Genomic DNA, 17,121 nt, shown 5'->3' on the forward strand with positions numbered 1-17,121 from the left:
AAAAATAAGATTTTATAACGACATATTGTACTTAATGAAATTCACATGTCATAAAAAGTTGATGAGTAATATTTTTATATTAAAAATAAATTTTATTATAACGTAATTTTGAAAAACAATCATAATATCTAATGTAATAAAAAGAATTGAAAAAAAATTTAAAATATATTATAAAAGGTCTAAAATAACTTATTATAATATGTTTTTTTTTACTGTTAATTAATTACCTGTAATAATAAACTACACATTACATACTCAAAATTTTGTTAAAAATATATTATAACTAGTTTGATTAAATATGTCATAATATCTTCTAAATCCAATTTTTTCACCTTCCCTCTCCAATTTTCACTCACCATCCCTAACATCCTCAACGTCACTGTAGAACTGCTTGTTCCAATTCCACATGCTGCCTATTTCCCCTTTTTAATTAGGTTTTCATTTCGGAACAAAAAATGCTTAACTGAGACGTGTTTGGTTTCTTACTTCTCTATTAAGTGTTTGTTTTTGTTGTGTTTGTGATTTTCAGACAATGAGATGGAATAAGCGATGAAGAGGCAATGTAAAATTAATTTGTATGGAACTGCTTTTCCACTGAAGGAGGAGCTTGACAAGCAAATATTGTCTAGGTACCTGCTTTTGGATTCGATTAATCTATTGCATATTTTGGTATAGTTTCTTAGAGTGTTTCGAAATTTAAAGCGTTTCAGTAGTGATAATTTGACATGAGTCCCTGTTTGTGTCGATGGTTGCTGGTTAATCCATTCCTTGATTTTCAGGCACAAATCATATGCATCTCTATATACGGGGCATGGTGTAAGACCCGAGTTTTTATTTGGTGTATTTTGTTGAGATGCATGCTATATTTTTGTAAGAGTCGACTATGGATAGTTTGCTAAATGATATAGACTCCATATACTTCTTGTTGGTCTATGGTTTGTGACCGATGAGCTTGATTGCAAATATATGTTAAGACTACATGTTTCCTCTAATTGCTATATGTAGTTGATGGTGTGAGACTAAATTTTTCCTTGGGAGGGCTGGATGTGTATAAAACACAAACATTTTCTTTAAGTAAAGGAGAGAGAAAACAACAAGGAAGAAAGGAGTGAACGTGAGAGTTTTGGTGTGCATTTGAGAGGCTGAGAATCCAAGAGAAACATGAGGCTTAAACCAACAAAGAAGGGACTGGGAAACTTAAGAGAATCAGAGAACTTTGGCAGGAGAAATTGGTAAGGGGAGCTGGCAGAATCTTGTATCCTGTGATTTTTGGCATGATGATTATGAATGAGTATACATATTTGTGGTTGGATGCGTTTCTGATATTGTTATTACTATCATTATGGACTTCTTTGATGCATTTTTTTTGCTATACGTATGAGTTGTAGATGATTTACATGGTAAGCATGTGTTGATATGTGTTTAATATGTGGATGATGGTTTGCATGTAAAAGTTTATTGTTGTAGTAAGACTTTAATAAAAATGGAAATAGTACTCTAAGACAGCCAGATGAGTTTGGCAAAGTAAAACTTTGGTAGAGGTCGCTGAATTTGGTTGAAAGATGAACTAAGTTGGAAGTAGTTTGTAGTGGTGCAAATTCTGGAAAATGTTTACAGATGTTGGAGAGTTTTTCGGAATGGTGCAATATATCTTATGATGTAGTAACCTTTAGATGGTTGTTCCATTGCTTAAAATTCCTAGAGAACTTTATCTCAAAGGTTAGCAGAAAAATTAAAATGGAGAGGCAGAGTTAATTGGCTGAACTTTTTATGAGAATTCAGCTTTCCGTTTGCTTGACTAGGTTCACTATTTTGACTTAGTTAGAGTCCAGCTTGTTTTAAATAATTTGGGACAGTAGCTAGCACTAAAATAGGAAGTGATGAAGTTGGTTTTTCCTTACTGGAATAAAGTTTACGTTGGGAGAAATTCCTTGGTTGGATGCAACGTTCCAGACTTTATAGTTCGTGTAAAAGACGCATGTTTTCCCTTGATGTAGTGCTACTTTGAAGGTTAATGTGAACTGCAATTGGCTAGACCAGTGAGCTGGAATTACTGCAGCGTTTTCCTCCTGGATGGGACTTGAATGATGCTGGAACGTGACCAGAGCTGGTGTAGTTGCTACATGAATCAAATGAAGCTAGTTTGGTTTGGTTTTGTTCAATTGGTGCAATGTTTCCTTTGCTGGACAGAAGTTTCTAGTGTTGCCACTCTTTCTTACGTCTAAATAGAAATAGGGTCAGTTTGGATAAAAAAACATATATATGGCAGCAAGGAGGTCAAGTAAGCCGTTGTTTGGTGCCTTGTTTTTGGTGGAATCATTCTTTATTTAGATGATGAAATTAGAGAAAATGTAAATTATGTTTTAGTGGGGTCAAGTGTTAGACTTTTGAAAGGTTTTCTTTAAAACAAAGCTTGCTAGACTTGATTCATGAGCCCAAACAGAAGCAACTTTTGGAGACCATGCAGTGCAGCCTTTTTTGTTTGCTGCAGGATAACCGTGAGCTGAAGGAGGGTTGGACCATTTTTCTCACGTCAAGTTGACCAAGAGGAAGATGTTAGAGCTACTAACATTGAGATACAGAGATCAGAACAGCTACTGGAATTTTTAGTTGGCACAAAACAACTCTCCCTTTTCTTTGATCAAAACTAGTTTAACTACTAGACTCTTGTAGAGTTGGGGAGGTGCTTTCTATCCAGAATTTTCATTGAGGCTTAAAACTAGATTCTAAGAACTCTAGTTCTTTAGAAGAGTTAAAACATGATGAAGTTCAAGCTTTCTTGAACTGGACCGTTAGTTGGAAGGCACAAGGGTCTCTAGAAGGAACTGAACTTCGAGTAGGTGTTGTCTTTAGCTTAAGTGCTGCAGTATTTTTGTTTCTTGATTATTTGAGAGCTGGAACATGACTTTTAGGTGGTCTATGGTGCAAAGAACCAAGTACCTTGATCACATGAGTTGAGCTAGTGGTGGAATTTTCCTTTGTTGGCTGGTGCAGCTATACTAGGAGGAAGTTCATGCTGGTTTTCCATGGTTGGTTCACGTTCTTGTCTTTCCTTTCTCTGGTTTTGTGGTGCAGCATCAGATTTGAGTTATTTAAGCTATGGTAAGACCTGTTTGGAGAAGATTTTGATCATTAGAAATATGTGTCATGGTATAAGCAAATTCACGTTAGTTTGGGTAGATAGTGCAATAGAATTTTTTTGCAATGTTTAAGTCATAGATAGAATTGGCTATATTATTCTATTTGTTCACGTGAAAGTGGCAGATTGTTGATGCACTTTTTATATTTTCTTCCTATAAAATAATATGGCTGAATGGTAAATTCCTATAGTCACTTTTTATATTTCAATGGCCATGACTATACTTGTTTTATGGTTCATTAGAACAAAATCTTATACTTGTAGTCATGGAGATAATTGTAATCTTATATTTAAATATTCGATACCGTTGACATCTGCAATGGTGGGAAAAATGTTTTACATGATTTTATATAGCACCGAAATGAAATAGATATATAGCTTAGTTTATGAACGAAACACAACTTTTTTAAAATAGAAAAACATATTTGACTCGTTTAAGATTTGACGAGCATTATAATTGAAATGCTATAGTTGAAGATAAATGCATGGCATGTATGAACTAGGCTTAATATTTTTGAGCGACGTTATTTCTAATGATTTGAGGCCTTTGATTATGAGTTTGGTATCCATGATAATAAGAAATGCAATCTTAACTGTTGCTGTTTTTTATTAATTGAGATACGACGTGTTATTGTTTTACTTCTGTCTCTCAATATCATTGATGTTATTTGCATATCCCCATGACTTGGAAACTTTTAGGCCTTCCGACATGCATCATGGGATGGAAGTTCGCCTTGGTCTATCTTAGGGACCAATGTACCCAAGTATTATATAATTAAATTTTGAGTTTTACACTGGTACCCAAAAGTTGGCTTTTATGGTAAAATCATCTTGTTATTCTTTAAGATGGAAGTGTCCAAGGAACCTACATATGCAATCGTGGACTTATGTTTTCCTTTGGGTTGGATGCTAGAAATGTTATGGACTATATTAAACACAACATGCCTTTTAGAGTAAATGCAGAATTTATGCATGAGGCGTTTGAGTTGAGTATCCTTCTTTAATTCTAAGTGTTAGTAACTTCTAGAAACTTGACTACAATTTAGTATTATATATGTAGGTTAACGTAATATTTGGATTGAATATATAGTTTTAGGTTTAATTGCTTCTTTTGTTCCGAGTTTGGTTGAAGTGTGTCAAATTCGTCCCCCTTTTAGAAAAATGTCAATTTCGTCCTCATATAGAAAAAATTTGTGTCAATCAAGTCATCTTCGTTAAAAATCATTGCTTTCAAAACTCACTTTATCCACTACAAAATCAGGGATCAGACCCATGAAGTGGTTATTATTCAAAACTCACTTTAAGTTTTTAACACCATTAGTTTGTTTTTAACGGAGATGACTTGATTGACACAAATTTTTTCTATATGAGGACGAAATTGACATTTTTCTAAAAAGGGGACGGATTTGACACACTTCAACCAAACTGGGGACAAAATAAGCAATTAAACCTATAGTTTTATGTACAAATAATTTCTTAAATATTATTGGACAATTTAATGTATGAAATGATTTCCATTTTATTTGTTCAATTGAATTTGTTGATTTCCAGGTTAATTGATTGGATGAGATCATAAAACAGGAAATATCATTTTATAGAAAAAGACAACTTTTCTATGACATACATGACATTGCCTACCATAGTATGTAAAATGTAAGCACGTATAAATCTTATAAAAAAAAAACAAGTTATATGGCGTACATGACAATGAATGTCATAATAGGTTAATTGTGAATAACACGTATTATGAACGAATACCTTACCTATCATAATACATAGGAGATATTATGATAGGTGAAAATAACTGTCATAGAACTTGAGATATTATGACAGGTAAACCGAATTATGTCATGGTAAATTAGATATATTATGAATGATAACTAAAAGTATGTCTTAATAAACGAGATATATTATGACAGGTGATGGGAAGTACATTATAATATGTTTAACCTATTATGACGTACTTTTTCACTATGCCATAGAATGAGTAAACCTTTTATGATTGTCAAAACTATGATAACAGAACACCTGTCATAATATGTTTATTTTACTTGTCATAATATGTCTTTTTTGCATTAGTTATTTACTTATTATGACATCCTTTTTTTGTCGGTTGCTCTTTATTCTTTTTGTTTATCAGAATCACACTTTTCTACCTCACCTACATGCATTGTCAAATTATCTAGGAGGATCTTGATTCAACTCATGTTGAATATATCCTTCTCCCTAGTCAGTAGTCACTACTTAAATAGTGTGTAAATTGCAATGTGTAAATTTCCCCTTATTGAACAATGTGAACCTTGTTAACTCTAAACTACAAAGTAAATTAATTTGAACCTGTAAACGTTTGAAATGTATTAGAAGTTGCCTCTGTTAGCTCTAATCCCATAGGTGATGGATAAGAGCCTTCGAAAGTTAATTGGACTGAAAAAATTACCAATTGTATAAAAGTTCCCTAAAGCTTATTATTTCCTTTTATCTTTAAAGGTGCAATAGCTAATTTATATGGTCATTTTGTGTCTCTCTTCCTTCAAAATTTTGCTTTTTAGTTAATTTTTTTCTTATCCTTCATCTTGATACCCTTTATTTGCCTTTCACTCCTATCTTTCTTATAATGTATACAATAAAGGAGTATAAAAATATATTTTGATTAGTAAGATAAAATAGAATATGATAATATGAAGGGTTTTTTAGGAGATTCACTCGATAAATGCAATACCAATGAAACACAAATTCAATCTGCATAAGGAATTGATACCACCTTAACCTAAAATGTTAACACAATGGGTTTTCCTTCCTTAGAAGTTTATGGAAATCTCTTTAGCTAGGTTGGGGGAAATTAGAAGGAAAGCCATGGTGATGGTTGAAGGTTGGGGTGGTTGCGGAAATATGGTGGAAAAGAGACTAAGGCTCTTGGTCATGTGATGTTTATGGAAGATAGAGGTGGTGTTTAGTGATGGTCTAAGAGAGGTTGGGCAAACTCTTGGAGGAAGGAGGCTAGAGGAGGTCACTTGGGTTGCTCTAGCCTAGGGTGACCTTAATAGAGTAGTATGACACAAAAATGACAGCATAACTTTACTCTTAATCAAAGGTGATTACAAGAGAGGAGACACTTCTATATATAGGCAAGGGTGTCATCTAAAAATCCTAAAAGCATGACCCCTCACTTTTGTACTCATTGGCCAAAAATGAGGCCTTCTAAGGAGTGGACAAGTGTCCACAAATCCCCTCCAATAAGGGGAGGACATGTGGGCACTTATAAAGCACAATCCTCCCTATTCCTAGAGTTCCATGTGATCACTACTAAAGTTAAATCCTCTCCAATGGAAACATTACACATGGCGCATACTTTCCACATGGTTTGAATGTCTAGCTTAAGGAAAATTTTTATACTGATTAGGCCTTAAATACAAGCCTTAAACAAACCTACACTACTTGGCCAAAATACATGACCTAAATAAAACTTATACTACTCCAAGCTATGCTCCATGATGGCCCCAAAGGTGGTCCAAAAGGTAGAGTTTAGACCATCTTCAAGGATGACTTCCACTCTTCTTGAAAGTGCTTGACCATGGCTAAGAGATTTGTCATCACAAGTTGTCCAACTTTCTTATCATTAATTAATGTAAGATTTAAACTTACTTGAACTTTCAACAATCCTCCCTTAAATAGTGAGTTCTTTTCACATAGGTACACTCCACCTTGATTGGAAGTCTTCCACATTCCCAACTAGAGTACCTGAATGGTGAACTTTTTATATTCCCATTTTATTATAGCAATAGGACACTTTTGTTTCAAAGGCTTATCACGGAGGGACTTTCAATTCAAGAAATTCACAAATTCAAGATTTTTCATTGAGTCAACCCATGAGACTCGAAATAATGTGTTTGAGTTTACTTCTTTATAAGTTATTCAACTTTTTCATTTTTACCCAATATGAGAGTTAGATTCACATCTAGATTTTCAACATAAATTAAATATAGTATTTTAAAAGTGGACAAGATAGAATGGTGTTAAGAATAATCCAAGTGAGTCTCATATTAGATAGAAATGACTAAGTTAAACATCATATAAGAAGAATACTTATAAGTTCATTGACTCAAAATTTTGGGTTAAAAATGATGTCAATAACTTATGTGGATTGGTATTCAAATGACATATATCTAATCTCCTCCAAATGACCCTTAAATAAGAAAAAAACAAACCTCAAATAGTTACAATTTATTTGTACCACATACTTCATAATGGTAGATGCAAATATCTTCACTGTGGTTTCCACCGTAGTGTTCTGTAACTTTGTCCTCCATGCCGTTCATATACAAAGTCCAGCTGAGGGAAGGTGTGATAAAGTATGTCTTCAACACATTTCCAGTACCATTTCCTCCATGGCTTATGGAATAAGAGAGGAAAAACAATAATTCCAACCCCAGAAGTGAATCCTACCTCAAATGATATAAAATTCCAATGAAAGGAAATTTTCACGCCAGCATTGGAATTTGATACTTGAGATGGTGTCACTTGCATTCCATCACCAACACTACAATTTTCAGACAATGGAGGTCCACACAGCCCATCATTGTCACTGAATGAGTCTGCTGGAAATGACTGAATTTGGGTACCTGTTGGGATTCTCCCCATGAGATGATTGCATGATAGGTTCAAGAATGAGAGAAAAGATAAATGTGCTAATTGTGTTGGGATTGACCCGCTCAAGTTGTTGTTTGACAGGTCTAAGGATTCAAGATCTTTCATGTTTCCAAAAGATGAAGGAATTGAGCCAGAAAAGGTGTTGTGTGATAGATTAAGTATGTGGACAGCGTTTAGTTGTCCAAGTCCTCCTGGGATTAGTCCCTCAAATTTGTTGCATGACAAGTCAATGACGGTGAAGATGATTAGGATCTTTGCTAAATACATTCGTTGCCCTTTGCTTGTAACTGTAACTCTGTCATTATAAAAAACACTATAAATTTCTAGTACTTCAGATTGAAGATGACCTAGCTTTCTCTGATCACTCTCATCAGCTATCATTGCTTTCCAACTTCCAAAGAATGCCAATGGAATTCTACCACCTAAGTTGTTTGATGCAAGGTCAAAAATTTGAAGCTGTGGCCATGCTACCTCGGTTCTTTCACATTTGAGGGAGCCATTTATTTTGTTGGATCTCAAAATAAGAACACGTAGGGTGGTCATGTTCTCGAACCAACAAGGGAACTCATCATGTATCTGGTTGTCTCCAATGTCTAAAATCTCCATCATGGCGCAATTAGCCAGATATTTTGGAAGCTTTCCATGCAGAGAATTACCATTTAGGTGTAGTGTTCTTAGCGAACACAAGCCAGGACATGTGTCAATAGTGCCACTGAGTTTGTTCCTCCCTAAATCAAGTATGCTAATAGTTCCATTCATAGCAATCAAGCATTTTGGAATTGTGCCAGTCAGAGAATTATTGGAGAGGTCAAGCACACGAAGATTAGGAGCATCGCATATTGATTCTGGGATGCTCCCTTGGATATTATTGTTTGCAATAGAGAGAAACCTAGCTTTTCTGAGGTATTTGTCAATTTTAGGTGGCAAAAAAGAGCTGAAATTGTTGAAAAATCTACATAGTCAAACGATTGGGGTAGTGTTGGAAGAGGTCCGTGGAGAAGATTGGAATGAAAATCAAGGATGGACAAAAGAGACAAATTGTTGAACATAGGTTCCTCCCAGTCAGTCAGGTAGTTATACGAAAGATCAATATTTTCTAGAGCATTGTTGTTCCAAAGCCAGTGTGGTATAGTGCCAGCAATATGGTTATTTGACAGGTCAATAGATCTTAGTGAATGATTTTTCAAAAATTGTGGAAATTTTGTCAACTTGCAAGAAGCTAAGCCTATGACTTTCAAACTAGGAAATAATGGAGACCGAGTGAGTGGAGTGGATATATCATTTATTGTTAAGGTGTTGTTTGAAATATCAAGTGTGGTAAGGTTTTCCAGCTTGCCAAGCAAATTGACCTCTATGGTGCCACTGAAATTATTGGAAGACAATGAAAGAGATTCAAGATTCGTTAGTTCAAACAAAGATATGGGAAAGGACCCTTCTAAAAGATTGCCACTCAAATCAAGCGATTGTAAACTATACGAGGTGTTTGTGAAATCGAGTTGACCTTCAAATTTATTGTTGGAAAGATGAAGATAATGCAATGATGGTAGTGTGAAGATAGATGATGGAATGGTTCCAGTGAAGAAATTACTGTCTAAGTTTAGGTACTCTAAATTTACGAGATCTTGAAAGTTAACAAGCGATATTGTACCTGTGAAAGTGTTATCAGTGAGGTATATGCTTTGGAGTTGTTTGCACAAATGTAAAGCTGGAACTGAGCCAGAAAGGCGATTCCCTGACAGATCTAGATCAACAAGTTGGGTGAGATTTTGTAATGAATTGGGCAGTGTTCCACTAAATTGGGATGAAGAAAGATCCAGATTAGACAAGTTTCTTAAATTTCCAATTGAATTTGGAAGTGGACCAGAGAAATTTGTGTCACTTACGAACATGGTGTGGAGAGATCCATTTGGCAGGAAGTGATGAAAGAAACCAGAAAGATCATAATTATCTGATATATCAATATAGGACAATGTTGGTATTTGAAAGATCTTTTCTGGAAAAATTCCAATCAACTCGCAATCAGTAAGCTTCAAGGAGGTAAGACTTTTGAAATGGGCAAATGTTTCTGGAACAGGACATGCCAAGTTGTTATAACTAAGATCAAGGACTGATAGATTCTCAAGTCTTGCAAGGGAAGGAAGAAGTGGCCCTGAGAGATAACAGCTAAGCATGCTCAATTCTTCAAGAGTTGGAATTTGCAACAAAGCAGTCTGCCATTCTTGTGCTCCACCTGATACACTCACACCATCTAGATAAAGTTGTCTAAGTTTTGTGAGGTTTCTGACAAGTTCAAGGAGACTTGGGTTCTCAAGTTTCACTTCTTGTGCCTGTGATGAAAGATCAAGAGTGACCAATTTTGTGAGTTGAGAAATCTGTATTGGAACTTGCCCCACAAAGCCAGCATATGCCAAGCTCAGAGTAGTTAAATTCTCTAACTTGTTGAATGCAGATGGAATCTCCGAGTTGAAGTTGTTGTAAGACAAATTCAAATTCTGGAGGTGGCGTAGACTGAAAAGGCTGCTTGAATTGTCAAACCCACCAGCGATTGATTCTTCACTCAGGTCAAGACCAGTAACACGCCCCTCCTCGTCACATGTTACACCTCTCCACTCACAACAAGCACTTCTTTGATTCCATGAGCTTAGTTTGTTGGAACTCTCAGGTTCAAATGTAAGATTGTTCTTCAATTGCAAGAGCTGTGATCTTTCATCCTTATTGCATTGGTCAGAGACGATGTGAACAACGAGACACGTCCAACAGTAGACAGTGAAGTAAAACCATGAAACTAGTGAAATTTTCATTTGTTTCTATGGTTGAAGAGGTTAGAAAAGCTGGTAGGGTGGGAATGAATGGTTAGTAGATTCTAAATGAGAACAATCCCCTCAGCCATAGAGATTTCAAGTGAATTAGATGCTACCTCAGCTACAGAATGTGTAATTATTATATATGTTAACTATCTTTTTAGCCGTGCAATACACTGAACTTTTTATAGTCAATACCCGTCAATACCCGGAACACTTTTGTAGTCAATATCCGTGTCATACCCGAAACCTTTTATAGTCAATATTCGTGTCATACCCGAAACCTTTTATAGTCAATATCCGAATCATACGGAAATGTGTTGTTTCTTTAATTCTACAATTTTTTTAGTGGAAAGATGTAAAATTGTAGAAATTTTAATAATTTAAAAAATATATAAATTTAATTAAATTTTTTAAGTTGAAAGATAAAATTCACTAGAATAAAATACTATTAGAGATAGATATTAATTTATAGTTTGAAATATTTTTATATTATATTTTCTTTAAATATATCAGGTTTACAAATATATAGGAGGATAAGGTTTAAGGTCAGAATTTTAATAAAACCAATGACAAGTCAGAGAGAGAAGAAAGAAAGTTTTAGAAGTTAAGTTTTAAGGGGAAGAAGGAAAAAGTGAAAAGTAAGAAGTAAGGGGAGTTTACATTTTTTTTTTCTTTATTTATCCTTTTGCATGTTTGTGTTTTGATTCGGCAGAAGGTAGTGAAGGATAGCGTACAGTTGTAACTTGTACCGCAGGTGTATTTTGCTAATTGTGGAGGAGTCGTCGCAGGTGAGGAAGAAAAAAAAACTCATGCCATCGGATGAAGGTGTTCAAAACACGGTTTCTATATGAAAACAATTAGTGAATACAAAAGAAAACCATACCCAGGGCATCTAAACAACATGAACTTGTGTTAAATAAAAGAAAACTTACCTTTAGTGTTGGTCTCACAAGTCGCTACAAGTGTTGGGAGGCTTGAGAAGAGAAAGTGTGAAGAAATAGTGAAAGGGAAATACTCTCGCACTATTTTCTTTAATTCTTTAAACAACAGATGACATCAGATTGTATAAGGCTTGACATCATATACATTTTAGACATTGAATTCTGTGAGAGATCTTATGTTTCATGAGTACGTGAAAATGACTTTCACATTGCATTTTTTAATGTTTTAAACCCATTAGGTGTCACCCCTAACAAAATCTATTTTTAAAGATCATATGACGTTAGTATCCCTCCAAATAGATGTCTAAAGGTGATATGACGTTGATCCCCTTTAGTGTCGGACGCCAAACTTTTATTTTATTTATAAAAAAAGCCACCAATAATTTTTAACGTTAATTTTTCTCTTGGTTGATGTTGAATGAGAGATGTTATACGTCCATTTTGCAATACTATTTATATACAAAGTTTGAGTACTTTTTTTTTTTTTAAAATAAACTTTGTATAATATGAATGTTACTTCATCAATTTTATTTATATATCATTAGACGATATATGATGGCAACCTCCTTGGCTAGGTTGAGTCAAAGCTAGGAGATGTGCATGTATGGGTGTTTCCTTGGATGAATGGTGTGGAAATGTGATGGTAAATTGTCCAAGGATGATGAGATAAGGTATGGATGGGGTAGAAGCTCAAATCCTCTGGGATATATGGTGGTGGTGGTGTAGTGTTTGGTGGCTTCAAGAGAGGTTGCTATCAATATAGCATGATTGCATTTAGCAAGACTCTCATTAGTACATTGACACGTTCAATACTACACCGACTTATGTACTAGCACGTTTACTATGGCTTTTTCATAAACGGGTTATTCATAACTCATTTTCATTTAACGATGTGATTTTCATAAAGATAACACTTTGTCAAGTATCTTTTTGCTTAACGTTGCTCATTAGTCCTCAAGACATGTGAAGTTGCTAAACGATCTTGACCTTTCTCTTAGCAAACTTTCTCTCTTCTTATAGTACTAATTAGTTGTGTTATAGCTAATGTTTTGTATTATATCTCTTCTCAACAGTGAAGTTTCGTCCTTTAAACAATATATGTTGTGAGTCTTACTTGATCGACTCTTATGCTCAGTGTTTTGCTAGTTTTACTTGGATATTCTTGTACCTGTTGTTTTGTGATTGTATGTTTTTAGACATATTATGTGTAGACTTTTTCTATGCTCCTATATTATTTCAGCTTATCTCTTTTGTCATTTAACACCTAATTTAGCTTTAGAAGTAACCTTGATTAGGCTTATTGCATAAATGCTTCTAATCTAGATGTTTTTCTTTGTGACATATTTTTTGTGCTAGGTGGGTAACTAGATGGTTTTAGTATTTAGAGGTTTTATCTTTTATAATCATAAGAGACTGTAATTTATTCTCTATGTCTATGCTCTTTTATATTTTTAGAAATTTGATTACCCAAGACTATTTTGTTCAAGGTTGTCAAACTCGAGAGTTTACGTAAACTCGTGAGAGTCCAGTAAACTCGACTCGTAAACTCGAATCGTAAACTCGTAAGAGTTTACTTTACATGAAAAAAAAATATAAATAACATCCTAATTCAAATAAAATAACAAAATTATATAAATTGAAATACATAAATTCATAGAAATATTACTCATAAAAATAGAATGTAAAATATAAATTAAAAATTATTTTTTTAATTAAAAGTAGGTTGTATTCTATAACAGCTTTAAAATTCAAAAACATTTTTTAATGAAAAAGTATGGCAGAATAGCAGTATGGTATGCAGCGGATGCAGCTTTAAAATTCAAAAAGTACCTTCTTTTAATAAAAAGAATGCAGAGCGGTAACAGCTCCAAAAAAAAAAAACATTTTTTAATAAAAGACATGAAAGTGAGGATTGTAATGTTTAAAAGAAAGAAAACGGGGTTGGGGAGATTGTAACGTTTAAAATGAAAAAATACGAAGAGTGCAAATCGGAAGGAGCGAGACCGAAGCTGTGAGACCAGAAGCTATGACAGCAACACGAAGGCGACTGGACAGAGAGTGTGACCCAGGTGATTGGAGTGCGACCACGGTGATCACGAACCGGAGCGGACGAAATGCGACCACCAACGACGGTTGGATGGAGCGCGAAAGTTAGGAGATGAAACCCGATCAGAAACGCAAACTGGAGAGTGAAGCACGGTGAGAATGTTGAGGAACAAGGTATTCAATTGCCAAAAAGTTTTTCGTTTCTACCCGTTTTAAACTCGTCAAATCGCGGCAAAATCGCGATTTCATACGTTTTTACCAAGTTCATGAACGAGTCCACCGAGTTCACTCAAAAAACGAGTTCACTGCCGAGTTAACTCAACAACCTTAACTAAACACTCAAACTCGTCCGAGTTAGCGAGTTAACTCGCGAGTTTGATAACCATGATTTTGTTTAATGTTTTTTATTAAACTTCAAAACCAAAGATGTTTTAGACGATCCTAGTCTCTTTCTTAGACAATCTTGTCTTAACATGTATATTCAATCATACACTTCATAAGATTAAGGGAATATCTTATGTTTAGATAGACATGTACCACCCCTAATTTTAATAATCTGTCAGAGTAATCAACCATTCAATCAATAGTATAACAAAGCAATCAATAATGTAATAGGATAGACATATTTGAGACATCAGACCAAAGTGCTTGTTAAATAATTATGTTATAGGTTCAAAATAATCCCACCTTTGAAAAAAGTTCATTAAGGTCCCATATTTCGTTAAAAAATGTTCAATAAGGTCCTTTTCGCTGACACCATTAAAATCATAACGGTGTAAATGCCACAGTAGCCAAGCCTCAGTGAGCTGTTTAGTTGGATGATTACGTGGCACTGTAAAGTGAAGTGAGTTGGTAGAAATGTTTAAAGTTGAGGTTATTATGTTTAATAAAAGGGGTGGTTAGGGTTCGTTCAAGTTGTTCACATTTTTTAGCATAATGGTTGTGGGTAAATAGAAATGGCTTCTTCCCAAGGTTATTCTTCTTGTTCCAAAACAACGTGGGAAAGAAATTCCAAATCCACAAATGATGGTGGTTGGAGGGGAGGTAGGATAATCCCTCGTTGCAAGTGTGGTGATTATGTCGTGAGCAAAGTGGCGAGAACTCCACAAAATGCTGGCAGACAATTTTGGGGATCTCGTCATTACAAGTTTTTTGAATTCCCTTGTCACTTTATTTGGAATATATTTGTTCATAGATTGATGAGTTAGAATCAATTTTAGTGGCTTATTTGGTGCATAACAGGGTGGATCTTCAAGAGGCATGTACTGTAACTTTTTCAAATGGTGTACTGAAGAAAATAATGAGGAAAGAGATGATGAAATTGTCAGGCAAAGAAGGAGGATTTTTGATCTGAAAATTTTTGTCCAAAAGTTGCATAAAAGGATAAACAACAAAATCAAATTAAACCCTAACCCCCAAATTTAACAGAAAATATTTAAACAACAAATTTATACCCCTAAAATCATCGTCAATTGAACAAAATACGTATATCTAACAAAATCAAATTAAACCCTAATCCCTAAATTCATACCCCTAAATTTATACTCCCAAATTCAACAACAAATATTTAAACAACAAATTTATACCCCCAAAATCATCATCAATCGAACAAAATACGTATATTTAACACAAAATCAAATTAAACCCTAACCCCCAAATAAAACAACAAGAATATCAATTAATTAGGTTAGATTAGGAACACTTACCTCACGTACGTATGATGTTCCAATTACACCTTCAAGGAATCAGCAGCCAACACTGATTACAACACCACTTTTAGAACAATGTTGAACCCGGAAATGAAGAAATCTCTCTTAGATAAAGGTATTTTTCTTTAACCCAGACTTAACCTACCACCTACCTTACGTCATTTTATTTTTTCTTAAATATTTACACATTACAATCACTTCACAGTGCCACATAATCATCCAACTAAACAGCTCACCGAGGTTTCGCCACGCTAGCATCTACACCATTATGATTTTAACGGCGTCAGCGAAAAGGACGTTATTGAACATTTTTTAATGAAATGTGGGGCCTTAGTGAACTTTTTTCAAAGGTAGGATCATTTTGAACCAAACCTCCAAAAGAAGGGATCAAATGATGTATTAAACCTATGCTATATGAAAGATTTGTGACTTCCATAATTCAACATCATTAGAGAAAAAAAATGGTGCCAAAGAATTATACGAAAATTAAACGAATTTGAAATAAGCCAAAGTAATTGTCCAAATAAATAATTGCAAAATTAAAATAGAATGCATCGATGCAGAGTCTTCAGCGTTTAGCAAATTCTTCTCCTCCTTATTTGGTAACATCAAGAATGAGAGGATAGACAATCACTGCTTAGAGGGTGGTGGTGGTTGTTGTTGGTCTGGTTTCTGGAAGATTTTGGCCATTGCATTATTAAGGGTGTTCATGAGGGTTTGAAAATTGGCTTGTTGTTCTTCCTTGTTTGCTTGGAACATTGCGAAAATTTTAGTTTCTTGATGTGCATTGTTGTCAACAATCAAGTGATGGGCATGGTTAGGATGTTGTTAAAGTTTAGATCAGTGGGTAAAGGAGGTAGGCCTGGAAAGGTGATTAGAGTCGCATTTGCTTAATCTGTGGTAGCGCATAGGGGATTACATAGGTGCATTGCGTTTTCTCAATTCGGTTTTATGAAAACTGTTTTAGTCTTAGCTTAGTTGATTAATTCTTGTTGAATTAAGGGTGCGAGTAGCAGTTGGATTATTGTTAATCTGGGACTGAAAACATTGTAGTTGAACTAGTAACCAGCATGTCCTTAATTTGTGTTTTAATTCGTCTTTTGCTCTGTTAATTTAGTTTGCACATTCTGCTCAAAAAAACCTCCCACTACGTGTTTGATCCTTTGACTGAACCAAAATTGGTCCTTGAGAGATGACCAAGGAGTTATTGCCTAGTATACTGCATTTAATCTACGACATTGATTTGAGTCAAGCACGACATCGATGATCAAAATTTGGCGTCGTTGCTGGGGACCAACAGTTTTCTTAGGTTCAGTGTGTTATTGTGTGTTTTGTTTTGTGTGTGTGTTCTGTTTGGACTTGTGTGTGTGTGTGTTTTGTTTTGTTTTGTGATGTTTGTGTGTTTGAGTTGTTCATGTTCAATCAAGCCAGAATTAGGAAATTGGTGTTATTCGGCACGTTTTGGCAAGAAAATGCAATGGAAGAGTTTTTCATTTTGGTCGCTAGAGCTGTTACTTTTCATTGAAATTTTTTGTGTGCACTTCTTTTGGTTTATATTTTGATAGAAAAATCCCAAAAGCAACTATGGTAGTCTCATTTCTGAGATACAAAAATTTTTGAAAGCAAGATTTGTGAAAACTTCAGACTGTCATAACTTTTGCTCCTTTTATCAGAATTAGACATATTACATATGCTTTTGCTCATATTTCCAAAAAGAGACTATTTTCTGTTTTATTTTTATTTTTCTAGTTTTATTTCCATATTTTTCCAAATTTTCTTTTAGTGGTTAAAATAGTTACCCTTTGAATTTTGTTTTGAAAGTTTTTGTGCTATCT

At 34.5% G+C, this 17,121-nt stretch overlaps 1 protein-coding gene and 1 pseudogene across 1 annotated transcript; one reads left to right on the plus strand and one right to left on the minus strand.

Annotated features, from left to right (window-relative positions):
* The first annotated feature begins 321 nt into the window (after positions 1–321).
* On the plus strand, positions 322–3,914 carry LOC106770504 (annotated as a pseudogene).
* A 3,488-nt stretch (positions 3,915–7,402) lies between these two features.
* LOC106770505 (receptor-like protein 12) lies at positions 7,403–10,587 on the minus strand. Its single transcript, XM_014656311.1, has 2 exons — positions 8,822–10,587; positions 7,403–8,720 (listed from the first exon to the last, which is right to left on the minus strand). Exons 1-2 carry the CDS (start codon positions 10,585–10,587, stop codon positions 7,403–7,405), a joined length of 3,084 nt encoding a protein of 1,027 aa, XP_014511797.1.
* Between the last annotated feature and the right edge of the window lie 6,534 nt (positions 10,588–17,121).

Source organism: Vigna radiata, chromosome 8, assembly GCF_000741045.1.
Source record: "Vigna radiata var. radiata cultivar VC1973A chromosome 8, Vradiata_ver6, whole genome shotgun sequence".
In the NCBI taxonomy this organism is placed as follows: Eukaryota; Viridiplantae; Streptophyta; class Magnoliopsida; order Fabales; family Fabaceae; genus Vigna; species Vigna radiata.

What these genes read in the sequence shown, in the direction of transcription:
- LOC106770505 (XM_014656311.1), bottom strand. Translation starts at nt 10,587, where the DNA reads ATGAAAATTTCACTAGTTTCATGGTTTTACTTCACTGTCTACTGTTGG. An exon ending in GAACCTATGTTCAACAATTT is followed by an intron (nt 8,721 to 8,821) that starts GTCTCTTTTGTC and finishes CAACAATTTCAG; the next exon opens with CTCTTTTTTGCCACCTAAAA.